Source organism: Pleurodeles waltl, chromosome 8 (assembly GCF_031143425.1).
Source record: "Pleurodeles waltl isolate 20211129_DDA chromosome 8, aPleWal1.hap1.20221129, whole genome shotgun sequence".
In the NCBI taxonomy this organism is placed as follows: domain Eukaryota; kingdom Metazoa; phylum Chordata; class Amphibia; order Caudata; family Salamandridae; genus Pleurodeles; species Pleurodeles waltl.
The window spans coordinates 489,714,681-489,741,870 of NC_090447.1; the positions used below are offsets into that span (position 1 = coordinate 489,714,681).

At 47.9% G+C, this 27,190-nt stretch overlaps 1 protein-coding gene across 3 annotated transcripts in view; it reads right to left on the bottom strand.

The window, feature by feature from the left end:
* The window catches only part of FHL2 (four and a half LIM domains 2), a 443,001-nt gene that overhangs the window by 200,815 nt on the left and 214,996 nt on the right, over positions 1–27,190 (bottom strand). For all 3 annotated transcript variants that reach the window (XM_069204451.1, XM_069204450.1, XM_069204449.1), the window contains one exon: positions 26,583–26,752. In XM_069204451.1, the coding sequence (XP_069060552.1) occupies positions 26,583–26,752 (170 nt within the window). The remainder of the gene's footprint in view (positions 1–26,582; positions 26,753–27,190) is intronic.

Genomic DNA, 27,190 nt, shown 5'->3' on the forward strand with positions numbered 1-27,190 from the left:
TTTGCAAACCTCAAAATTTGGCTAAAAAAACACATGTTGCTCACATTTCTGTGGCAGAAAGTTCTGGAGTCTGAGAGGAGCCACAAATTTCCCTCTACCCAGCGTTCCCCCAAGTCTCCCGATAAAAATGATACCTCACTTGTGTGGGTAGGCCTAGCGCCAGCGACAGGAAACGCCCCAAAGCGCAACGTGGACACATCCAAATTTTTGGAAGAAAACAGAGGTGTTTTTTGCGAAGTGCCTACCTGTAGATTTTGGCCTCTAGCTCAGCCGGCACCTAGGGAAACCTACCAAACCTGTGCATTTCTGAAAACTAGAGACCTAGGGGAATTCAAGGAGGGGTGATTTGCGGGGCTCGGACCAGGTTCTGTTACCCAGAATCCTTTGCAAACCTCACAATTTGGCTAAAAAAACACATGTTCCTCACATTTCTGTGGCAGAAAGTTCTGGAATCTGAGAGGAGCCACAAATTTCCTTCCACCCAGCGTTCCCCCAAGTCTCCCGATAAAAATGATACCTCACTTGTGTGGGTAGGCCTAGCGCCCGCGACAGGAAACGCCCCAAAGCACAACGTGGACACATCCACATTTTTGGAAGAAAACAGAGGTGTTTTTTGCGAAGTGCCTACCTGTAGATTTTGGCCTCTAGCTCAGCCGGCACCTAGGGAAACCTACCAAACCTGTGCATTTCTGAAAACTAGAGACCTAGGGGAATCCAAGGAGGGGTGACTTGCGGGGTTCGGACCAGGTTCTGTTACCCAGAATCCTTTGCAAACCTCAAAATTTGGCTAAAAAAACACATGTTCCTCACATTTCTGTGGCAGAAAGTTCGGGAATCTGAGAGGAGCCACAAATTTCCTTACACCCAGCGTTCCCCCAAGTCTCCCGATAAAAATGATACCTCACTTGTGTGGGTAGGCCTAGCGCCCGCGACAGGAAATGCCCCAAAGCGCAACGTGGAGACATCCAATTTTTTGGAAGAAAACAGAGGTGTTTTTTGCGAAGTGCCTATCTGTAGATTTTGGCCTCTAGCTCAGTCAGCACCTAGGGAAACCTACCAAACCTGTGCATTTCTGAAAACTAGAGACCTAGGGGAATCGAAGGAGGGGTGACTTGCGGGGCTCAGACCAGGTTCTGTTACCCAGAATCCTTTGCAAACCTCACAATTTGGCTAAAAAAACACATGTTCCTCATATTTCTGTGGCAGATAGTTCTGGAATCAGAGAGGAGCCACAAATTTCCTTCCACCCAGCGTTCCCCCAAGTCTCCCGATAAAAATGATACCTCACTTGTGTGGGTAGGCCTAGCGCCCGCGACAGGATACGCCCCAAAGCGCAACGTGGACACATCCACATTTTTGGAAGAAAACAGAGGTGTTTTTTGTGAAGTGCCTACCTGTAGATTTTGGCCTCTAGCTCAGCCGGCACCTAGGGAAACCTACCAAACCTGTGCATTTCTGAAACCTAGAGACCTAGGGGAATCCAAGGAGGGGTGACTTTCGGGGCTCGGACCAGGTTCTGTTACCCAGAATCCTTTGCAAACCTCAAAATCTGGCTAAAAAAACACATGTTCCTCACATTTCTGTGGCAGAAAGTTATGGAATCTGAGAGGAGCCACAAATATCCTTCCACCCAGCGTTCCCCCAAGTCTCCCGATAAAAATGATACCTCACTTGTGTGGGTAGGCCTAGCGCCCGCGACAGGAAACGCCCCAAAGCGCAACGTGGACACATCCACATTTTTGGAAGAAAACAGAGGTGTTTTTTGAGAAGTGCCTACCTGTAGATTTTGGCCTCTAGCTCAGCCGGCACCTAGGGAAACCTAGCAAACCTGTGCATTTCTGAAAACTAGAGACCTAGGGGAATCCAAGGAGGGGTGACTTGCGGGGCTCGGACCAGGTTCTGTTACCCAGAATCCTTTGCAAACCTCAAAATTTGGCTAAAAAACACATGTTCCTCACATTTCTGTGGCAGAAAGTTCTGGAATCTGAGAGGAGCCACAAATTTCCTTCCACCCAGCGTTCCCCCAAGTCTCCCGATAAAAATGATACCTCACTTGTGTGGGTAGGCCTAGCGCCCGCGACAGGAAACGCCCCAAAGCGCAACGTGGACACATCCAAATTTTTGAAAGAAAACAGAGGTACTTTTTGCGAAGTGCCTACCTGTAGATTTTGGCCTCTAGCTCAGCCGGCACCTAGGGAAACCTACCAAACCTGTGCATTTCTGAAAACTAGAGACCTAGGGGAATCCAAGGAGGGGTGACTTGCGGGGCTGAGACCAGGTTCTGTTACCCAGAATCCTTTGCAAACCTCAAAATTTGGCTAAAAAACACATGTTCCTCACATTTCTGTGGCAGAAAGTTCTGGAATCTGAGAGGAGCCACAAATTTCCCTCCACCCAGCGTTCCCCCAAGTCTCCCGATAAAAATGATACCTCACTTGTGTGGGTAGGCTTAGCGCCCGCGACAGGAAACGCCCCAAAGCGCAATGTGGAGACATCCAAATTTTTGGAAGAAAACAGAGGTGTTTTTTGCGAAGTGCCTATCTGTAGATTTTGGCCTCTAGCTCAGCCAGCACCTAGAGAAACCTACCAAACCTGTGCATTTCTGAACACTAGAGACCTAGGGGAATTCAAGGAGGGGTGACTTGCGGGGCTCGGACCAGGTTCTGTTACCCAGAATCCTTTGCAAACCTCACAATTTGGCTAAAAAAACACATGTTCCTCACATTTCTGTGGCAGAAAGTTCTGGAATCTGAGAGGAGCCACGAATTTCCTTCCACCCAGCGTTCCCCCAAGTCTCCCTATAAAAATGATACCTCACTTGTGTGGGTAGGCCTAGCGCCCGCGACAGGAAACGCCCCAAAGCGCTACATGGACACATCCAAATTTTTGGAAGAAAACAGAGGTGTTTTTTGAGAAGTGCCTACCTGTAGATTTTGGCCTCTAGCTCAGCCGGCACCTAGGGAAACCTACCAAACCTGTGCATTTTTGAAAACTAGAGACCTAGGGGAATCCAAGGAGGGGTGACTTGCGGGGCTCGGACCAGGTTCTGTTACCCAGAATCCTTTACAAACCTCAAAATTTGGCCAAAAAAACACATGTTCCTCACATTTCTGTGGCAGAAAGTTCGGGAATCTGAGAGGAGCCACAAATTTCCTTCCACCCAGTGTTCCCCCAAGTCTCCCGATAAAAATGATACCTCACTTGTGTGGGTAGGCCTAGCGCCCACGACAGGAAACGCCCCAAAGCACAACTTGGACACATCCACATTTTTGGAAGAAAACAGAGGTGTTTTTTGCGAAGTGCCTACCTGTAGATTTTGGCCTCTAGCTCAGCCAGCACCTAGGGAAACCTACCAAACCTGTGCATTTCTGAAAACTAGAGACCTAGGGGAATCCAAGGAGGGGTGACTTGCGGGGTTCGGACCAGGTTCTGTTACCCAGAATCCTTTGCAAACCTCAAAATTTGGCTAAAAAAACACATGTTCCTCACATTTCTGTGGCAGAAAGTTCGGGAATCTGAGAGGAGCCACAAATTTCCTTCCACCCAGCGTTCACCCAAGTCTCCCGATAAAAATGATACCTCACTTCTGTGGGTAGGCCTAGCGCCCGCGACAGGAAACACCCCAAAGCGCAACGTGGACACATCCAAATTTTTGAAAGAAAACAGAGGTACTTTTTTCGAAGTGCCTACCTGTAGATTTTGGCCTCTAGCTCAGCCGGCACCTAGGGAAACCTACCAAACCTGTGCATTTCTGAAAACTAGAGACCTAGGGGAATCCAAGGAGGGGTGACTTGCGGGGCTCGGACCAGGTTCTGTTACCCAGAATCCTTTGCAAACCTCAAAATTTGGCTAAAAAACACATGTTCCTCACATTTCTGTGGCAGAAAGTTCTGGAATCTGAGAGGAGCCACAAATTTCCTTACACCCAGCGTTCCCCCAAGTCTCCCGATAAAAATGATACCTCACTTGTGTGGGTAGGCCTAGCGCCCGCAACAGGAAACGCCCCAAAGCGCAACGTGGAGACATCCAAATGTTTGGAAGAAAACAGAGGTGTTTTTTGCGAAGTGCCTACCTGTAGATTTTGGCCTCTAGCTCAGCCGGCACCTAGGGAAACCTACCAAACCTGTGCATTCCTGAAAACTAGAGACCTAGGGGAATCCAAGGAGGGGTGACTTGCGGGGCTCGGACCAGGTTCTGTTACCCAGAATCCTTTGCAAACCTCAAAATTTGGCTAAAAAAACACATGTTCCTCACATTTCTGTGGCAGAAAGTTCGGGAATCTGAGAGGAGCCACAAATTTCCTTCCACCCAGCGTTCACCCAAGTCTCCCGATAAAAATGATACCTCACTTGTGTGGGTAGGCCTAGCGCCCGCGACAGGAAACGCCCCAAAGCGCAACGTGGACACATCCAAATTTTTGAAAGAAAACAGAGGTACTTTTTGCGAAGTGCCTACCTGTAGATTTTGGCCTCTAGCTCAGCCAGCACCTAGGGAAACCTACCAAACCTGTGCATTTCTGAAAACTAGAGACCTAGGGGAATCCAAGGAGGGGTGACTTGCGGGGCTCGGACCAGGTTCTGTTACCCAGAATACTTTGCAAACGTCAAAATTTGGCTAAAAAACACATGTTCCTCACATTTCTGTGGCAGAAAGTTCTGGAATCTGAGAGGAGCCACAAATTTCCTTACACCCAGCGTTCCCCCAAGTCTCCCGATAAAAATGATACCTCACTTGTGTGGGTAGGCCTAGCGCCCGCGACAGGAAACGCCCCAAAGCGCAAGGTGGACACATCCACATTTTTGGAAGAAAACAGGTGTTTTTTGCGAAGTGCCTACCTGTAGATTTTGGCCTCTAGCTCAGCCGGCACCTAGGGAAACCTACCAAACCTGTGCATTTCTGAAAACTAGAGAACTAGGGGAATCCAAGGAGGGGTGACTTGCGGGGCTCGGACCAGGTTCTGTTACCCAGAATCCTTTGCAAACCTCAAAATTTGGCTAAAAAAACACATGTTCCTCACATTTCTGTGGCAGAAAGTTCTGGAATCTGAGAGGAGCCACAAATTTCCCTCCACCCAGCGTTCCCCCAAGTCTCCCGATAAAAATGATACCTCACTTGTGTGGGTAGGCCTAGCGCCCGCGACAGGAAACGCTCCAAAGCGCAACGTGGACACATCCAAATTTTTGGAAGAAAACAGAGGTGTTTTTTGCGAAGTGCCTACCTGTAGATTTTGGCCCCTAGCTCAGCCGGCACCTAGGGAAATCTACCAAACCTGTGCATTTCTGAAAACTAGAGACCTAGGGGAATTCAAGGAGGGGTGATTTGCGGGGCTCGGACCAGGATCTGTTAACCAGAATCCTTTGCAAACCTCATAATTTGGCTAAAAAAACACATGTTCCTCACATTTCTGTGGCAGAAAGTTCTGGAATCTGAGAGGAGCCACAAATTTCCTTCCACCCAGCGTTCCCCCAAGTCTCCCGAAAAAAATGATACCTCACTTGTGTGGGTAGGCCTAGCGCCCGCGACAGGAAACGCCCCAAAGCGCTACATGGACACATCCAAATTTTTGGAAGAAAACAGAGGTGTTTTTTGAGAAGTGCCTACCTGTAGATTTTGGCCTCTAGCTCAGCCGGCACCTAGGGAAACCTACCAAACCTGTGTATTTCTGAAAACTAGAGACCTAGGGGAATCCAAGGAGGGGTGACTTGCGGGGCTCGGACCAGGTTCTGTTACCCAGAATCCTTTACAAACCTCAAAATTTGGCTAAAAAAACACATGTTCCTCACATTTCTGTGGCAGAAAGTTCGGGAATCTGAGAGGAGCCACAAATTTCCTTCCACCCAGCGTTCCCCCAAGTCTCCCGATAAAAATGATACCTCACTTGTGTGGGTAGGCCTAGCGCCCGCGACAGGAAACGCCCCAAAGCACAACGTGGACACTTCCACATTTTAGGAAGAAAACAGAGGTGTTTTTTGCGAAGTGCCTCCCTGTAGATTTTGGCCTCTAGCTCAGCCGGCACCTAGGGAATCCTACCAAACCTGTGCATTTCTGAAAACTAGAGACCTAGGGGAATCCAAGGAGGGGTGACTTGCGGGGCTCGGACCAGGTTCTGTTACCCAGAATCCTTTGCAAACCTCAAAATTTGGCTAAAAAAACACATGTTCCTCACATTTCTGTGGCAGAAAGTTCGGGAATCTGAGAGGAGCCACAAATTTCCTTCCACCCAGTGTTCACCCAAGTCTCCCGATAAAAATGATACCTCACTTGTGTGGGTAGGCCTAGCGCCCGCGACAGGAAACGCCCCAAAGCGCAACGTGGACACATCCAAATTTTTGAAAGAAAACAGAGGTACTTTTTGCGAAGTGCCTACCTGTAGATTTTGGCCTCTAGCTCAGCCGGCACCTAGGGAAACCTACCAAACCTGTGCATTTCTGAAAACTAGAGACCTAGGGGAATCTAAGGAGGGGTGACTTGCAGGGCTCGGACCAGGTTCTGTTACCCAGAATCCTTTGCAAATCTCAAAATTTGGCTAAAAAACACATGTTCCTCACATTTCTGTGGCAGAAAGTTCTGGAATCTGAGAGGAGCCACAAATTTCCTTACACCCAGCGTTCCCCCAAGTCTCCCGATAAAAATGATACCTCACTTGTGTGGGTAGGCCTAGCGCCCGCGACAGGAAACGCCCCAAAGCGCAACGTGGAGACATCCAAATTTTTGGAAGAAAACAGAGGTGTTTTTTGCGAAGTGCCTATCTGTAGATTTTGGCCTCTAGCTCAGTCAGCACCTAGGGAAACCTACCAAACCTGTGCATTTCTGAAAACTAGAGACCTAGGGGAATCCAAGGAGGGGTGACTTGCGGGGCTCAGACTAGGTTCTGTTACCCAGAATCCTTTGCAAACCTCACAATTTGGCTAAAAAAACACATGTTCCTCACATTTCTGTGGCAGATAGTTCTGGAATCAGAGAGGAGCGACAAATTTCCTTCCACCCAGCGTTCCCCCAAGTCTCCCGATAAAAATGATACCTCACTTGTGTGGGTAGGCCTAGCGCCCGCGACAGGATACGCCCCAAAGCACAACGTGGACACATCCACATTTTTGGAAGAAAACAGAGGTGTTTTTTGCGAAGTGCCTACCTGTAGATTTTGGCCTCTAGCTCAGCCGGCACCTAGGGAAACCTACCAAACCTGTGCATTTCTGAAAACTAGAGACCTAGGTGAATCCAAGGAGGGGTGACTTGCGGGGCTCGGACCAGGTTCTGTTACCCAGAATCCTTTGCAAACCTCAAAATTTGGCTAAAAAAACACATGTTCCTCACATTTCTGTGGCAGAAAGTTCTGGAATCTGAGAGGAGCCACAAATTTCCTTCCTCCCAGCGTTCCCCCAAGTCTCCCGATAAAAATGATACCTCACTTGTGTGGGTAGGCCTAGCGCCCGCGACAGGAAACGCCCCAAAGTGCAACGTGGACACATCCACATTTTTGGAAGAAAACAGAGGTGTTTTTTGCGAAGTGCCTACCTGTAGATTTTGGCCTCTAGCTCAGCCGGCACCTAGGGAAACCTACCAAACCTGTGCATTTCTGAAAACTAGAGACCTAGGGGAATCCAAGGAGGGGTGACTTGCGGGGCTCGGACCAGGTTCTGTTACCCAGAATCCTTTGCAAACCTCACAATTTGGTTAAAAAAACACATGTTGCTCACATTTCTGTGGCAGAAAGTTCTGGAATCTGAGAGGAGCCACAAATTTCCTTCCACCCAGAGTTCCCCCAAGTCTCCCGATAAAAATGATACCTCACTTGTGTGGGTAGGCTTAGCGCCCGCGACAGGAAACGCCCCAAAGCGCAATGTGGAGACATCCAAATTTTTGGAAGAAAACAGAGGTGTTTTTTGCGAAGTGCCTATCTGTAGGTTTTGGCCTCTAGCTCAGCCAGCACCTAGGGAAACCTACCAAACCTGTGCATTTCTGAAAACTAGAGACCTAGGGGAATTCAAGGAGGGGTGACTTGCGGGGCTCGGACCAGGTTCTGTTACCCAGAATCCTTTGCAAACCTCACAATTTGGCTAAAAAAACACATGTTCCTCACATTTCTGTGGCAGAAAGTTCTGGAATCTGAGAGGAGCCACAAATTTCCTTCCACCCAGCGTTCCCCCAAGTCTCCCGATAAAAATGATACCTCACTTCTGTGGGTAGGCCTAGCGCCCGCGACAGGAAACGCCCCAAAGCGCTACATGGACACATCCAAATTTTTGGAAGAAAACAGAGGTGTTTTTTGAGAAGTGCCTACCTGTAGATTTTGGCCTCTAGCTCAGCCGGCACCTAGGGAAACCTACCAAACCTGTGCCTTTCTGAAAACTAGAGACCTAGGGGAATCCAAGGAGGGGTGACTTGCGGGGCTCGGACCAGGTTCTGTTACCCAGAATCCTTTACAAACCTCAAAATTTGGCTAAAAAAACACATGTTCCTCACATTTCTGTGGCAGAAAGTTCGGGAATCTGAGAGGAGCCACAAATTTCCTTCCACCCAGCGTTCCCCCAAGTCTCCCGATAAAAATGATACCTCACTTGTGTGGGTAGGCCTAGCGCCCGCGACAGGAAACGCCCCAAAGCACAACGTGGACACATCCACATTTTTGGAAGAAAACAGAGGTGTTTTTTGCGAAGTGCCTACCTGTAGATTTTGGCCTCTAGCTCAGCCAGCACCTAGGGAAACCTACCAAACCTGTGCATTTCTGAAAACTAGAGACCTAGGGGAATCCAAGGAGGGGTGACTTGCGGGGTTCGGACCAGGTTCTGTTACCCAGAATCCTTTGCAAACCTCAAGATTTCGCTAAAAAAACACATGTTCCTCACATTTCTGTGGCAGAAAGTTCGGGAATCTGAGAGGAGCCACAAATTTCCTTCCATCCAGCGTTCACCCAAGTCTCCCGATAAAAATGATACCTCACTTGTGTGGGTAGGCCTAGCGCCCGCAACAGGAAACACCACAAAGCGCAACGTGGACACATCCACATTTTTGAAAGAAAACAGAGGTACTTTTTGCGAAGTGCCTAACTGTAGATTTTGGCCTCTAGCTCATCCGGCACCTAGGGAAACCTACCAAACCTGTGCATTTCTGAAAACTAGAGACCTAGGGGAATCCAAGGAGGGGTGACTTGCGGGGCTTGGACCAGGTTCTGTTACCCAGAATCCTTTGCAAACCTCAAAATTTGGCTATAAAACACATGTTCCTCACATTTCTGTGGCAGAAAGTTCTGGAATCTGAGAGGAGCCACAAATTTCCTTACACCCAGCGTTCCCCCAAGTCTTCCGATAAAAATTATACCTCAATTGTGTGGGTAGGCCTAGCGCCCGCGACAGGATACGCCCCAAAGCACAACGTGGACACATCCACATTTTTGGAAGAAAACAGAGGTGTTTTTTGCGAAGTGCCTACCTGTAGATTTTGGCCTCTAGCTCAGCCGGCACCTAGGGAAACCTACCAAACCTGTGCATTTCTGAAAACTAGAGACCTAGGGGAATCCAAGGAGGGGTGACTTGCGGGGCTCGGACCAGGTTCTGTTACCCAGAATCCTTTGCAAACCTCAAAATTTGGCTAAAAAAACACATGTTCCTCACATTTCTGTGGCAGAAAGTTCTGGAATCTGAGAGGAGCCACAAATTTCCTTCCTCCCAGCGTTCCCCCAAGTCTCCCGATAAAAATGATACCTCACTTGTGTGGGTAGGCCTAGCGCCCGCGACAGGAAACGCCCCAAAGTGCAACGTGGACACATCCACATTTTTGGAAGAAAACAGAGGTGTTTTTTGCGAAGTGCCTACCTGTAGATTTTGGCCTCTAGCTCAGCCGGCACCTAGGGAAACCTACCAAACCTGTGCATTTCTGAAAACTAGAGACCTAGGGGAATCCAAGGAGGGGTGACTTGCGGGGCTCGGACCAGGTTCTGTTACCCAGAATCCTTTGCAAACCTCACAATTTGGCTAAAAAAACACATGTTGCTCACATTTCTGTGGCAGAAAGTTCTGGAATCTGAGAGGAGCCACAATTTTCCTTCCACCCACCGTTCCCCCAAGTCTCCCGATAAAAATGATACCTCACTTGTGTGGGTAGGCTTAGCGCCCGCGACAGGAAACGCCCCAAAGCGCAATGTGGAGACATCCAAATTTTTGGAAGAAAACAGAGGTGTTTTTTGCGAAGTGCCTATCTGTAGGTTTTGGCCTCTAGCTCAGCCAGCACCTAGGGAAACCTACCAAACCTGTGCATTTCTGAAAACTAGAGACCTAGGGGAATTCAAGGAGGGGTGACTTGCGGGGCTCGGACCAGGTTCTGTTACCCAGAATCCTTTGCAAACCTCACAATTTGGCTAAAAAAACACATGTTCCTCACATTTCTGTGGCAGAAAGTTCTGGAATCTGAGAGGAGCCACAAATTTCCTTCCACCCAGCGTTCCCCCAAGTCTCCCGATAAAAATGATACCTCACTTGTGTGGGTAGGCCTAGCGCCCGCGACAGGAAACGCCCCAAAGCGCTACATGGACACATCCAAATTTTTGGAAGAAAACAGAGGTGTTTTTTGAGAAGTGCCTACCTGTAGATTTTGGCCTCTAGCTCAGCCGGCACCTAGGGAAACCTACCAAACCTGTGCCTTTCTGAAAACTAGAGACCTAGGGGAATCCAAGGAGGGGTGAGTTGCGGGGCTCGGACCAGGTTCTGTTACCCAGAATCCTTTACAAACCTCAAAATTTGGCTAAAAAAACACATGTTCCTCACATTTCTGTGGCAGAAAGTTCGGGAATCTGAGAGGAGCCACAAATTTCCTTCCACCCAGCGTTCCCCCAAGTCTCCCGATAAAAATGATACCTCACTTGTGTGGGTAGGCCTAGCGCCCGCGACAGGAAACGCCCCAAAGCACAACGTGGACACATCCACATTTTTGGAAGAAAACAGAGGTGTTTTTTGCGAAGTGCCTACCTGTAGATTTTGGCCTCTAGCTCAGCCAGCACCTAGGGAAACCTACCAAACCTGTGCATTTCTGAAAACTAGAGACCTAGGGGAATCCAAGGAGGGGTGACTTGCGGGGTTCGGACCAGGTTCTGTTACCCAGAATCCTTTGCAAACCTCAAAATTTCGCTAAAAAAACACATGTTCCTCACATTTCTGTGGCAGAAAGTTCGGGAATCTGAGAGGAGCCACAAATTTCCTTCCATCCAGCGTTCACCCAAGTCTCCCGATAAAAATGATACCTCACTTGTGTGGGTAGGCCTAGCGCCCGCAAAAGGAAACACCCCAAAGCGCAACGTGGACACATCCACATTTTTGAAAGAAAACAGAGGTACTTTTTGCGAAGTGCCTACCTGTAGATTTTGGCCTCTAGCTCAGCCGGCACCTAGGGAAACCTACCAAACCTGTGCATTTCTGAAAACTAGAGACCTAGGGGAATCCAAGGAGGGGTGACTTGCGGGGCTCGGACCAGGTTCTGTTACCCAGAATCCTTTGCAAACCTCAAAATGTGGCTATAAAACACATGTTCCTCACATTTCTGTGGCAGAAAGTTCTGGAATCTGAGAGGAGCCACAAATTTCCTTACACCCAGCGTTCCCCCAAGTCTCCCGATAAAAATGATACCTCACTTGTGTGGGTAGGCCTAGCGCCCGCAACAGGAAACGCCCCAAAGCGCAACGTGGAGACATCCAAATGTTTGGAAGAAAACAGAGGTGTTTTTTGCGAAGTGCCTATCTGTAGATTTTGGCCTCTAGCTCAGCCGGCACCTAGGGAAACCTACTAAACCTGTGCATTTCTGAAAACTAGAGACCTAGGGGAATCCACAGAGGGGTGACTTGCGGGGCTCGGACCAGGTTCTGTTACCCAGAATCCTTTGCAAACCTCAAAATTTGGCTAAAAAAACACATGTTCCTCACATTTCTGTGGCAGAAAGTTCTGGAATCTGAGAGGAGCCACAAATTTCCCTCCACCCAGCGTTTCCCCAAGTCTCCCGATAAAAATGATACCTCACTTGTGTGGGTAGGCCTAGCGCCCGCGACAGGAAACGCCCCAAAGCGCAACGTGGACACATCCAAATTTTTGGAAGAAAACAGAGGTGTTTTTTGCGAAGTGCCTACCTGTAGATTTTGGCCTCTAGCTCAGCCGGCACCTAGGGAAACCTACCAAACCTGTGCATTTCTGAAAACTAGAGACCTAGGGGAATTCAAGGAGGGGTGACTTGCGGGGCTCGGACCAGGTTCTGTTACCCAGAATCCTTTGCAAACCTCACAATTTGGCTAAAAAAACACATGTTCCTCACATTTCTGTGGCAGAAAGTGCTGGAATCTGAGAGGAGCCACAAATTTCCTTCCACCCAGCGTTCCCCCAAATCTCCCGATAAAAATGATACCTCACTTGTGTGGGTAGGCCTAGCGCCCGCGACAGGAAACGCCCCAAAGCGCTACATGGACACATCCAAATTTTTGGAAGAAAAGAGAGGTGTTTTTTGCGAAGTGCCTACCTGTAGATTTTGGCCTCTAGCTCAGCCGGCACCTAGGGAAACCTACCAAACCTGTGCATTTCTGAAAACTAGAGACCTAGGGGAATCCAAGGAGGGGTGACTTGCGGGGCTCGGACCAGGTTCTGTTACCCAGAATCCTTTGCAAACCTCAAAATTTGGCTAAAAAAACACATGTTCCTCACATTTCTGTGGCAGAAAGTTCTGGAATCTGAGAGGAGCCACAAATTTCCTTCCACCCAGAATTCCCCCAAGTCTCCCGATAAAAATGATACCTCACTTGTGTGGGTAGGCCTAGCGCCCGTGACAGGAAATGCCCCAAAGCGCAACGTGGACACATCCACATTTTTGGAAGAAAACAGAGGTGTTTTTTGAGAAGTGCCTACCTGTAGATTTTGGCCTCTAGCTCAGCCGGCACCTAGGGAAACCTACCAAACCTGTGCATTTCTGAAAACTAGAGAGCTAGGGAAATCCAAGGAGGGGAGACTTGCGGGGCTCGGACCAGGTTCTGTTACCCAGAATCCTTTGCAAACCTCAAAATTTGGCTAAAAAAACACATGTTCCTCACATTTCTGTGGCAGAAAGTTCTGGAATCTGAGAGGAGCCACAAATTTCCTTCCACCCAGCGTTCCCCCAAGTCTCCTGATAAAAATGATACCTCACTTGTGTGGGTAGGCCTAGCGCCCATGACAGGAAACGCCCCAAAGCGCAACGTGGAGACATCCAAATTTTTGGAAGAAAACAGAGGTGTTTTTTGCGAAGTGCCTATCTGTAGATTTTGGCCTCTAGCTCAGTCAGCACCTAGGGAAAGCTACCAAACCTGTGCATTTCTGAAAACTAGAGACCTAGGGGAATCCAAGGAGGGGTGACTTGCGGGCTCGGACCAGGTTCTGTTACCCAGAATCCTTTGCAAACCTCACAATTTGGCTAAAAAAACACATGTTCCTCACATTTCTGTGGCAGATAGTTCTGGAATCAGAGAGGAGCCACAAATTTCCTTCCACCCAGCGTTCCCCCAAGTCTCCCGAAAAAAATTATACCTCACTTGTGTGGGTAGGCCTAGCGCCCGCAACAGGAAACGCCCCAAAGCGCAACGTGGAGACATCCAAATGTTTGGAAGAAAACAGAGGTGTTTTTTGCGAAGTGCCTATCTGTAGATTTTGGCCTCTAGCTCAGTCAGCACCTAGGGAAACCTACCAAACCTGTGCATTTCTGAAAACTAGAGACCTAGGGGAATCCAAGGAGGGGTGACTTGCGGGGCTCAGACCAGGTTCTGTTACCCAGAATTCTTTGCAAACCTCACAATTTGGCTAAAAAAACACATGTTCCTCACATTTCTGTGGCAGATAGTTCTGGAATCAGAGAGGAGCCACAAATTTCCTTCCACCCAGCGTTCCCCCAAGTCTCCCGATAAAAATGATACCTCACTTGTGTGGGTAGGCCTAGCGCCCGCGACAGGAAACGCCCCAAAGCGCAACGTGGACACATCCACATTTTTGGAAGAAAACAGAGGTGTTTTTTGCGAAGTGCCTACCTGTAGATTTTGGCCTCTAGCTCAGCCGGCACCTAGGGAAACCTACTAAACCTGTGCATTTCTGAAAACTAGAGACCTAGGGGAATCCACGGAGGGGTGACTTGCGGGGCTCGGACCAGGTTCTGTTACCCAGAATCCTTTGCAAACCTCAAAATTTGGCTAAAAAAACACATGTTCCTCACATTTCTGTGGCAGAAAGTTCTGGAATCTGAGAGGAGCCACAAATTTCCCTCCACCCAGCGTTTCCCCAAGTCTCCCGATAAAAATGATACCTCACTTGTGTGGGTAGGCCTAGCGCGCGCGACAGGAAACGCCCCAAAGCGCAACGTGGACACATCCAAATTTTTGGAAGAAAACAGAGGTGTTTTTTGCGAAGTGCCTACCTGTAGATTTTGGCCTCTAGCTCAGCCGGCACCTAGGGAAACCTACCAAACCTGTGCATTTCTGAAAACTAGAGACCTAGGGGAATTCAAGGAGGGGTGACTTGCGGGGCTCGGACCAGGTTCTGTTACCCAGAATCCTTTGCAAACCTCACAATTTGGCTAAAAAAACACATGTTCCTCACATTTCTGTGGCAGAAAGTGCTGGAATCTGAGAGGAGCCACAAATTTCCTTCCACCCAGCGTTCCCCCAAATCTCCCGATAAAAATGATACCTCACTTGTGTGGGTAGGCCTAGCGCCCGCGACAGGAAACGCCCCAAAGCGCTACATGGACACATCCAAATTTTTGGAAGAAAAGAGAGGTGTTTTTTGCGAAGTGCCTACCTGTAGATTTTGGCCTCTAGCTCAGCCGGCACCTAGGGAAACCTACCAAACCTGTGCATTTCTGAAAACTAGAGACCTAGGGGAATCCAAGGAGGGGTGACTTGCGGGGCTCGGACCAGGTTCTGTTACCCAGAATCCTTTGCAAACCTCAAAATTTGGCTAAAAAAACACATGTTCCTCACATTTCTGTGGCAGAAAGTTCTGGAATCTGAGAGGAGCCACAAATTTCCTTCCACCCAGAGTTCCCCCAAGTCTCCCGATAAAAATGATACCTCACTTGTGTGGGTAGGCCTAGCGCCCGTGACAGGAAATGCCCCAAAGCGCAACGTGGACACATCCACATTTTTGGAAGAAAACAGAGGTGTTTTTTGAGAAGTGCCTACCTGTAGATTTTGGCCTCTAGCTCAGCCGGCACCTAGGGAAACCTACCAAACCTGTGCATTTCTGAAAACTAGAGAGCTAGGGGAATCCAAGGAGGGGAGACTTGCGGGGCTCGGACCAGGTTCTGTTACCCAGAATCCTTTGCAAACCTCAAAATTTGGCTAAAAAAACACATGTTCCTCACATTTCTGTGGCAGAAAGTTCTGGAATCTGAGAGGAGCCACAAATTTCCTTCCACCCAGCGTTCCCCCAAGTCTCCTGATAAAAATGATACCTCACTTGTGTGGGTAGGCCTAGCGCCCACGACAGGAAACGCCCCAAAGCGCAACGTGGAGAGATCCACATTTTTGGAAGAAAACAGAGGTGTTTTTTGCGAAATGCCTATCTGTAGATTTTGGCCTCTAGCTCAGTCAGCACCTAGGGAAAGCTACCAAACCTGTGCATTTCTGAAAACTAGAGACCTAGGGGAATCCAAGGAGGGGTGACTTGCGGGCTCGGACCAGGTTCTGTTACCCAGAATCCTTTGCAAACCTCACAATTTGGCTAAAAAAACACATGTTCCTCACATTTCTGTGGCAGATAGTTCTGGAATCAGAGAGGAGCCACAAATTTCCTTCCACCCAGCGTTCCCCCAAGTCTCCCGAAAAAAATTATACCTCACTTGTGTGGGTAGGCCTAGCGCCCGCGACAGGAAACGCCCCAAAGCGCAACGTGGACATATCCACATTTTTGGAAGAAAACAGAGGTGTTTTTTGCGAAGTGCCTACCTGTAGATTTTGGCCTCTAGCTCAGCCGGCACCTAGGGAAACCTACCAAACCTGTGCATTTCTGAAAACTAGAGACCTAGGGGAATCCAAGGAGGGGTGACTTGCGGGGCTCGGACCAGGTTATGTTACCCAGAATCCTTTGCAAACCTCAAAATTTGGCTAAAAAAACACATGTTCCTCACATTTCTGTGGCAGAAAGTTCTGGAATCTGAGAGGAGCCACAAATTTCCTTCCACCCAGCGTTCCCCCAAGTCTCCCGATAAAAATGATACCTCACTTGTGTGGGTAGGCCTAGCGCCCGCGACAGGAAACGCCCCAAAGCGCAACGTGGACACATCCACATTTTTGGAAGAAAACAGAGGTGTTTTTTGCGAAGTGCCTACCTGTAGATTTTGGCCTCTAGCTCAGCCGGCACCTAGGGAAACCTACCAAACCTGTGCATTATTGAAAACTAGAGACCTAGGGGAATCCAAGGAGGGGTGACTTGTGGGGCTCGGTCCAGGTTATGTTACCCAGAATCCTTTACAAACCTCAAAATTTGGCTAAAAAAACACATGTTCCTCACATTTCTGTGGCAGAAAGTTCGGGAATCTGAGAAGAGCCACAAGTTTCCTTCCACCCAGCGTTCCCCCAAGTCTCCCGATAAAAATGATACCTCACTTGTGTGGGTAGGCCTAGCGCCCGCGACAGGAAACGCCCCAAAGTGCAACGTGGACACATCCAAATTTTTGAAAGAAAACAGTGCCTACCTGTGGATTTTGGCCTGTAGCTCAGCCGGCACCTAGGGAAACCTACCAACCCTGTGCATTTTTGAAAACTAGAGACCTAGGGGAATCCAAGATGGGGTGACTTGTGGGGCTCGGACCATGTTCTGTTACCCAGAATCCTTTGCAAACCTCAAAATTTGGCTAAAAAAACACATGTTCCTCACATTTCTGTGGCAGAAAGTTCTGGAATGTGAGAGGAGCCACAAATTTCCTTCCACCCAGCGTTCCCCTAAGTCTCTCGATAAAAATGGTACCTCACTTCTGTGGGTACGCCTAGCGCCCACGAAAGGAAATGGCCCAAAACACAACGTGGACACAACATATTTTTTCACAGAAAACAGAGGTGTTTTTTGCAAAGTGCCTACCTGTGGAGTTTGGCCTCTAGCTCAGCCGGCCCCGGGAGGGGGGGGGGGGGGCAGAAATGCCCTAAAATAAATTTGAACCCCCCCACCCCCCACAAACCCCCCCTGCCCGGGAACGACCCTTGCCTACGGGGTCGCTCCCCCTGCGTGACATTGGCGCCAAAAAACAAATCCCAGGTGCCTAGTGGTTTCTGCCCCATTGGGGGCAGATTGACCTAAAATCGGCCAATCTGCCCCCAAGGGGGGCAGAAATGGCCTAAATACAATTTGCCCCCCAGGGGAGCGACCCTTGCCTGATGGGTCGCTCCCCATCTCTAAAAAAACAAACAAACAAAAAAAAACACAACAAAAAAATTTGCCCTGGTGCCCTGAGGGTTCTGTCCCCCCTGGGGGTAGTTCGGCCTAATAATAGGCCGATCTGCCCCCAGGGGGGGCAGAAATGGCCTAAAATAAATTTGCCCCCCCCAACCCCCACCCCGCCCCCGGGGGCGACCCTTGCCTACGGGGTCGCTCCCCCTGCGTGACATTGGCGCCAAAAAACAAATCCCAGGTGCCTAGTGGTTTCTGCCCCCTTGGGGGCAGAATGACCTAAAATCAGCCAATCTGCCCCCAAGGGGGGCAGAAATGGCCTAAATACAATTTGCCCCCCAGGGGAGTGACCCTTGCCTGATGGGTCGCTCCCCATCTCTAAAAAAACAAACAAAAAAAAAAAAATATTTGCTCTGGTGCCTAGAGGGTTCTGCCCCCCCTGGGGGCAGTTCGGCCTAATAATAGGCCGATCTGCCCCTAGGGGGGGCAGAAATGGCCTAAAATAAATTTGCCTCCCCAACCCCCACCCACCCCGGGAGCGACCCTTGCCTACGGGGTCGCTCCCGCCTGCGTGACATTGGCGGCAAAAAACAAATCCCAGGTGCCTAGTGCTTTCTGCCCCCTTGGGGGCAGATTGACCCAAAGTCGGCCAATCTGCCCCCAAAGGGGGCAGAAATGGCCTAAATACAATTTGCCCCCCAGGGGAGCGACCCTTGCCTGTTGGGTTGCACCCCATCTCTAAAAAAACAAACAAAAAAAAAAAAAAACACCCCAAAAAAATTTGCCCTGGCGCCTAGAGGTTTCTGCCTCCCCCCGGGGGCAGATCGGCCTAATAATAAGCCGATCTGCCCCCGGGGGGGCAGAAATGGCCTAAAATAAATTTGCCCCCCCAACCCCCCCCCCCCGGGAGCGACCCTTGCCTACGGGGTCGCTCCTCCTGCGTGACATTGGCGCCAAAAAACAAATCCCCGGTGCCTAGTGGTTTCTGCCCCCTTGGGGGCAGATTGACCTAAAATCGGCCAATCTACCCCCAGGGGGGCAGAAATGGCCTAAATACAATTTGCCCCCCAGGGGAGCGACCCTTGCCTGTTGGGTTGCTCCCCATCTCTAAAAAAACAAACAAACAAAAAAAAAAAAACACCCCAAAAAAATTTGCCCTGGCGCCTAGAAGTTTCTGCCTCCCCCCGGGGGCAGATTGGCCTTATAATAAGCCGATCTGCCCCCGGGGGGGCAGAAATGGCCTAAAATAAATTTGCCCCCCAAACCCCCCCCCCGGGAGCGACCCTTGCCTACGGGGTCGCTCCCCCTGCGTTACATTGGCGCCAAAAAACAAATCCCCGGTGCCTAGTGATTTCTGCCCCCTTGGGGGCAGATTGACCTAAAATCGGCCAATCTACCCCCAGGGGGGCAGAAATGGTCTAAATACAATTTGCCCCCCAGGGGAGCGACCCTTGCCTGATGGGTCGCTCCCCATCTCTAAAAAAAGAAACAACAAAAAAAATATATATATATTTGCCCTGGTGCCTAGAGGTTTCTGCCCCCAGGGGGGGCAGAAATGGCCTAAAATAAATTGCCCTCCCCCCCCCCAGGGAGCGACCCTTGCCTAAGGGGTCGCTCCCTTTGCGTGAAATTCACGCAAGGAAAAAACTCCCTGGTGTCTAGTGGTTTCTACCCCCCTTGGGGGCAGATTGGCCTCATCAAAATAGGCCAATCTGCCCCAAGGGGGGCAGAAATGGCCAAAATATAATTTTCCCCCAAGGGGAGCGATCCTTGCGTAAGGGGTCGCTCCCCACCCAAAAAAATAAAATGAAACATAAAAAAAAAAAATGGTCCCTGGTGCCTAGAGGTTTCTGCCCCCAGGGGGGGCAGAAAAGGCCTTCCAGAAAAAATGCCCCCCATGGGAGCGACCCTTGCCCAAGGGGTCGCTCCCTTATGTAAATTTCAATAAAAAAAAAAAAATCCCTGGTGTCTAGTGGGGTTTCAAAAGCCGGATTGCAAGCAATCCGGCTTTTGAAACCCTCGGAGAGACTTCAAAGGGAAGGAAATACTTTTCCTTCCCTTTGAAGCCCCTCCGGGCCTCCCCCAGTGATTGAAAGAGAAATGCTTTTGCATTTCTCTTTCAATCGCGATGGGGAGGCCCCTGTGACAAATCAGCGCGCGCTCGCGCGCTGACGTCACAGGGGGGGGTGTGGGGAGGGGGGCAGGGGTGGAAGGGGAAGGTGTTCCCCTTCCATCCCCGCCTTGGGGGGGAGGGGTGTGCACGGGGGGCGCGCTAGCGCTCCCCAAGTTCCCCTGTGCCTAGGACGAGATGATCTCGTCCAAGGAACCGGTTAACTTGTACATAGCAGATCTCCCTGCCAAGTTAAACGATCAATCATTTCACTCTCCCTCCCTGGTTGGCCAACAACTTTCTAATATGTTATACGCAGATGATCTATTACTAATTAGTAACACCAGAATAGGCATGCAAAAACTGCTAAACAAATTAGAAGAATATGCAAGAACAAACAAATTAGAAATCAACCATAATAAATCTAAAATTATCACTCTAAATCGCAGACCGACTAGCCAGCGTGAATGGTACTTGAACGGAAAGTCCCTAGAGGAAGTAAGCTCACACAGATACCTAGGAGCCGTGGTCAGTGCCAGATGTAGTTTTGCGCTACAAAAAGAAGCAATAAAAGGCGCAGGCACTTGCTCACACCTTTTGCAAGCTATCAAACTCAATCTGTGGTTGTGCTCTGAACCCACTGACAGCCATAATGAGAGCAACATTACTGCCAACCCTCACCTATGAGACCGAAATAATGAGGGGGATGTAGGTAGCACTCCTGGATAAGCTATTGATAAAGACATATAAGCATGTTTTTCAGGTACCTGGGCATGCCTCCCCAGCCGAGGTCAGACTGGAATTTATGCTGTTCAAGCAGTCGCTAGCCTGTCCTGCGGCATATATCAAATGCTGTTACAAACTGAGCCGCGCTCCAAAAGGGTCATTAGCTAATCTAGTCTGGCAGGCAATTATCTCAGAAAGAGGGAACTGCAATTATATAAGGTATCTGAAAAAGAGTAAAAGTCTTCTGAACTTAGGTGAGGTATGGGACCAGTCGCTCCCCACCACGGCTTTTAACAAAGCAGTAAATAAATCAAGTAGATTACACAGCTGGCTAGAAGACAGGGAGGTTCTGGCTAAAAGGGCGCATGGTTGGTTGATCCTTAACTCATATAAAACATTTAAAGAATCACCACTTATGTCTGGCCCCTACTCGCGGAAAATCAAGCAACGCTTTCTAAGACTCAGGCTGGGTGAGGTTCCAACGCTAGACCTCATGCCAAAGTGGAAGAAGGGGCCACGAGTAGGCTCCCACAAGTGCTGTCTATGTCATCTGGCAGAAGAAACCTTGGTGCATGTGGTCTGCATCTACCCAGCTTTGGCCATTGAAAGAAGACTTTTACTGAAAAAAAGAATTAAATGGTTTAGGGATCAGATCCTATAGACAAGCACTAACAGAAGCATGCAATCCACGAAATACCATATTGAATATTAGGCTGGTTCAATTTTTGGAAATTTTTTCACTCAAAATTTCGTCTCCCGAAACAACCCAGTCATAGGGTGAAAATGGTAACAAAATCCTTCAAGTCAGTATGAACACCTCAAAGAATGGAAGGTTCTTAAGTAACATCGCAGGGTACATAGGCAGCGCGGTAACAAAGTCTTGTACCAACAATCGGATTTAAGTAGGGGCAAACCAAATCTGAAGAATGTATTATATTATTTTTATCTCATAACTTTTATTGTAGCATAAATGTCTTATTGCACCAATATTGTTCTGTTAAATTTTATGTTGAAGGATTTTTTTTAATGGTTTTTATTAACTAATAAAATAAACTTTCAGTCACAGGAAGAACTGCAGAATGGGGAAACAATGAACAGGCTGAGGGTAAATCAGTCAGATTCAGGAGGTGAATAGGATAACTTAGGGAAAGTGGGCAGACTGATAGAAATTAGGGCAAACACTGGACATAATTGGCATTCTCTGAAGAATGCATTTGGGCTTGTGGGTGGGAAGCCAAGCAGGCTAAGGCAAAGTAGGTCAACTTGGGGAAGAACCTGATATAAATGACAGAAAGCTTGCAGACATGCAGGAAAGTCTAACAAGAATTGGGCAGACTAGGTGAAAACAGGCAGACTAGAGACAAACAGAGTCAAACAGGGAAAGCACTCTGGCTGAGGGAAAAACTGGCACATTGGCTTGGCACATCTGAATTGAGAGCACGTAGACTAGGGTGAAAGTGGGCCAATCAGGGGGAGAACATGTAGCCTGGTGGGAAAAAGCAAACAGATTTCACAGGACATCAAGTAAAATGGGTGAAGCGGGTACAAAAGTGAGTAAGCAGGCAGTCTGAAGGAGAATCCGGTAGAATTGAGGGAGACAGGCAGACATGGGGGAAGTAGGCAGGCTAAAGGCAAAGTGGTAGACACAAAGGAGTATTGGGCAGACTGGGATGAAAACGGACAGACTAGGGAGCAGAAAAGGCAGACTGTGGGTAAACAAGCAGTTTGAGGGAAAGGAGACAGACCCAAGGAGAACAAGTAAACTGGGGACACAGGGGACGGACTGGGAAACAGAGAGGATGAGAGGGAAGTGGACAGACAGGGGAAAAGCCAGGAGACTCAGGGAAAAGTAAACAGATTTGAGGAGGAAAATGGGCAGATTTGAGAAAACAAGGAAGGCTGAGGGAAAGCACACAGACTTGGGGGAGATTTAACAGACTGGGAAGACAGTGGGTGGGTTGAAAAGAAAGTGAGCAATCTCAAGGGTAAACAGTGAAGCTTCTTCGTTAATTGCACATTTGAAGACCAAATTACGTGCATCTGTGCCACTTTGCTTGGGTTAAAAGTTTTTCCTTGCTATTTGCACAGCCACTGGCCAAATAGTAAATAATCTCACTTATTTTACTTGTGGCTGGATAAACATGAGAGAAAATGCATCATTTTCCTGGAAGGCAGTTAAATAGCTGTCACCTTTATTCATTGTAGCCACTCTTTTTTTAAACATAATTTCATTGCATTTTCGTAGTCATACTTACATACATTATAGTATCAAAACAACAGCTTAGCATCAGAAGGAGTGTCAATATGGGTTACAGTTCTCTCTCTCTTACAGGTAGATATCTTTTAACGATCTAAGTTACCATTTAGTGCAACCATTCTCCCCTGACTCTTCTCTTTGTATGAAGGTACAGTCAGTGTGTCGTTTCTTAGCCTTCATAACTAACCCCCGCACCCCCCTTTTTGTGGGTATGTCCCAGTCGCATCACTGTTCATGCGTCTCATTTCATGTGTGTCTTGATGGTAGGGCACAGGTATTGCCGCATCTCATGGTATTTGTAGGTGGTGCATGGTCGTGGCAGTACTTCAGGTCTAAGCTGGGGGCTGGTCCCTACTCTCATATGTGAGCGCCAATAGCCCTTCCATAATGGTCCATCCCTCATTCTGCTCAGGTGTGGGATCGACCTCTCAGGTCTCCTTTTCTTTGAGGGCATCCGTTAAAGCTTCCCATGCCCGTGCTTCCTCTAATGAAGTGCAACCCCTCTTGGCCTCTCTGAGTCTAATCTCAAACTTGTATCCTGCCCCTTTGATGAATTCTGCATTCCATGTGTCTATGCACGGGTCCCTTTTGCTTTTCCAGTGTGTGGTTATTTCTCTTTTCCAAGCACATAAGCCAAGTCTTGGAATCGGCTAGTAATCTTCCTTTTAGATGTGTGTGGGAACCAGCTTAGTATGCATCGGTCCAGCGAGCATGGGATCTCTTTATCTAGTAGTGTTGTGATTATGTTCGCGATTCCCTCCCAAAAGTCCCCCAGCATAGGGCACCCCCAGAGCATGTGAAAGAATGTAGCGTTTACTTCATTGCAACGACTACATTGAGCTGTATTTATGCAGAACATCATATTGATTTTCTCAGGTGTAAGATATGCTCTATGCAATATATATAAATTAATCTGCTTAAACAGGGCATTTATTGTGGCTTTTGTTATGTTCAATTGGATATTTTCCCAATCCTTGTCCCCAGTTGTCCTACCTAGGTCTGCTTCCCATTTATTTTTCAGGCTCTCCAGGGGTTTCATTACTTCCTTAAGTAATCTCCCGTATATGCAGGTCACTGCTTTGAACTTCACTGATGTCATCACTAGATATTGACAACTAATTGATTTGTGTGGTTCTTGTATCCCAGCCTTCCAGTGTCCCTTAATGGCTTCCATAACTGCTCTATGTAGTAGAAAGTGACTTCTTGGCAACTCATATTGAGCCCTAAAGTCCTCAAATGGAAGGAGTGCTCCATTATCATAGAGTGCTCTGATCTCTGTCACCCCTGCTTCTGCCCAAGATCGTAACCCTCGCCAAGACCCTCCGTGTGGAAGTTCTTCCAAAAACCCTATCGGGAGATCTGGGAAGTACGGACCCCGTGTGTGTATCTTCTGGAGATGTCGTGCCCAGCAACGTTGCAGAACTTGAAATTCAGGTTTGTGTTCTCTACTATTGTCTGGGAGCCGTAGTATTGCCTTACTCAACGCTGTTAGGTTAGGGGTCAATATGGGGAGTGAGTCTCCTGGTATTTTTCTTCCCACCACCCATTGTGTAAACCATTGCAGCGGAGCTGCTAGGTAGTAAGCCTTAAACTTTGGGACTGCCATTCCTCCCTCAGTTGTTGGTCTTTGCAGTACGGTCAAAGCTACTTGACGGCTGCCGGGACCGCATATGAATCCCGTTATTATCTTATCAATTTCCCTAAAGTATGCCCTAGGAACCCAGAGGGGCAAGGTCGCAAGGCAATATAGCAACCTCAGGTGCACCACCATTTTAAGAAGAGTCACCCTCCCAGCTACAGAAATTGGCAGTGTAGACTAAAATGCTATACTTGTTTTCAGGCCTCTCATGGCCCTACCCAGGTTGCCATTCAGTAGATCTCTCCATGCGGTGATATATGAACTCCCAGGTAAGTAAGGGAACGAGGTTGCCAGGGTAAAGGTCCTAGCGCATCTGGGGGTACGCCATCTGCTTGTATGGGGAATAGACCAGATTTGCTCCAGTTTACTTGGAGTCCTGACAAGGTGCTTTATTGCTTTAGCACATCCCATGGCCCTGGGAGGTCTCCCTGGGTGTTTCGGAAGAAAAGAAGCATGTCATCTGCATATAATGCAATATAGTGCTCCCTTCGGCCTACTTCTAAGCCCTGAAATATCATCCCATCTCGGGCCCAGCACTCCAAGGGTTCTAGGGCTAATGCAAATAACAGTGCCTCTCTCCTCCCTATAAGCATGGAATATTTGACGTCCTGTGTGAACTCTAGCTGTCGGGGTCGTGTAGAGTAAGTTGGTCCAGGAGATGAATGCCTCCCCTAGTCCTATTTGTTCCAGCATTGCATATAAAAAGGGCCATTCCAGGCTGTCAAAGGCCTTCTCGATGTCAACTGCCAGAACTGCTGCTTCCTGTCTACCAGTTGTGGTTGCCCTGAGGACTGTGCAAAGGTGCCGTATGCTATGTGCTGTGCTTCTTCCTGGGATAAATCTTGATTGATCCGCGTGAATCAACATAGTCATATGAGGTAACAGGCGCGTTGCTAATATCCTACTTATTATTTTATAGTCCGTATTTAAAATTTAGAGCGGTCAATACGCTCACTTTTCACAGGGTTCTTTGCCTGGTTTTAACAAAGGTACAATTAGGGTATCTCTGGTAGTCTGTGGAAGTATACCAATGGGCTTGACTATGTTAAGCATATTAGTTAGTGTGGGAGCAAGGGCTTCTCTATAAGTATCATAAAACTCAATAGGGATTGCATCAGTACCTGGTGTCTTATTTCAGGCCATGATTTTAATCGACACCTGTACGTCTTGGACCGTAATTTTGTCTCCCAATGCCTTTACCTGCTCTGGGGGTAATCGTGGTAAGTGTAGGGCATCCAGTAACTCCCTCAAGTTCATCATTGGGAGTTCTGCACGTGATTGGTATAGTTGCGCGTAGTACTCATGAAATATTGTAGAGCTTTTTTAAACCAGCTATTTTCCAGGATAACAAGGAGAGGCCTTTCTCGGGTTTTGCAGTCAGAGGATTACTAGCTCTATTCTGGGGTCGAGTCATACCTTTTTGTTTCCATTCAGGGCCGACAAAATCCAGCCCTAGTCTACTACTTTCAAATTGAGAAAAGGAGCTCGTTTGCACTGGCGACCTTGTGACTTTTTCACACAATGCTATTATTGATTTCCTCCATAAAAGCCTTATTATTTCGATCTGATTTCCTCAAATCTTTGAGCATTAATTCGGAATCTGGCTATTTTCACTTCGCTAGCTTAGACTTAAGCTCTGTTTCCCCCAGCTTCATTTCTTCTGGCAGTAAAACTGTTGAGTATCCTGCCTCTGGTATTTTGGTGACAGTAATGCCCCAGGCTGCAAAGACTTGGGCCCATTTTATACTTTTTTAGCGCTGCATTTGCGCCACTTTTTGACGCAAAAATGGCGCAAACGTACAAAATACAATTGTATTTTACAAGTGTGCACCGCTTTTGTGTCACAAAATGACGCAAATGCGGCGCTAAAAAAGTATAAATATGGGCCTTGGTGCTTTGTTAATATAAAACTTGCTATGTCTTCTGATGCCTGTGTAACAATAGTTGTTTCACTCTTCCTCCCATCTGGGGGGTGGTCTTAATTGAAAGGCTTCTATGTTGGCCTATGTCAAATGTTTTAGGTCCCCATGTGCCGCTAAGAGCCGCAGAATATTTCCCTTAATCAGGGTATCAATGCAGCCTCTTAATTTATATTCTGGATAAAGAGGAGAGTGATCCAGTAGCCAGGCACTGGATTACCTTTCCAAGGGACGAGGCACAGATGTAAAAGTGCTTGCCTGCCTAATCAGTAGCATTACATTGATTCACCTAATGCAATGGGTGACCCAGAAACCTGACAAACTACATACTAAGTAAGGAAATACATGTTACTGTCCTAGGTCCTCATGACTAAGTACACATGGCCACTCTCTTAAGCAGGTATACTGATTTAGTTTCTTTTTATGATCATTCTACTTTTTAAGATATTCTGAAACATTTAAGTTATAACACTGAGTTCAGTTTGATTTCCAGATAGACAAAGCAAACTAGCAGCTTTTAATACGACTGTACAAATTTTAAGTTTGCACATATTACCTTCTTGCACTGTACACACTGCATAGCAAACTGTTTCTCATAACAGGGTACACAGAAGTTCTGATTCTCTTTGGGGATGAAGCTCTTTGTTCCGATTGGCTGCTGGCACCGCAGGCAGATGAAGCAGGTCTCATGCCAGCTGCTGCCCTTGTACTCCATTTTCCGGGTCCCTTAAGGTTAAAGAAAAACAACAATTAATTCCAAACTGTGCTCTGTGTAAGGTGTTTGGTCAATGAAATATACTTTGTGGCCTTGCAATATTCCATATAGTGTTTTATGTACTTACTATTGTTAAACGTTGGATCTGTGAATTTTCAGAGCATTGCATATTTTCAAGGCTCAGATCTGTATTTACCTAATTTACCAATTCAGGCAGGAGACAGCCAAAATAAAGTCACTTTTGGCTTAAATAAATCAAGAGCTTCCTGCCTTAATCAGGTCTATTGGCATTTATGACAGCTGTTTTTGGCAAACAGACCTATAGTATCCATTATAGACTTAAAGTGGGCTTTGTGGCCACCCTTTGCTCATGATTGGAAGGCTTTCTATTTTATCTCACTTCCTGATTTGATGAGTTTCCTCAATATTCCATAGAAGCATGTTTATGG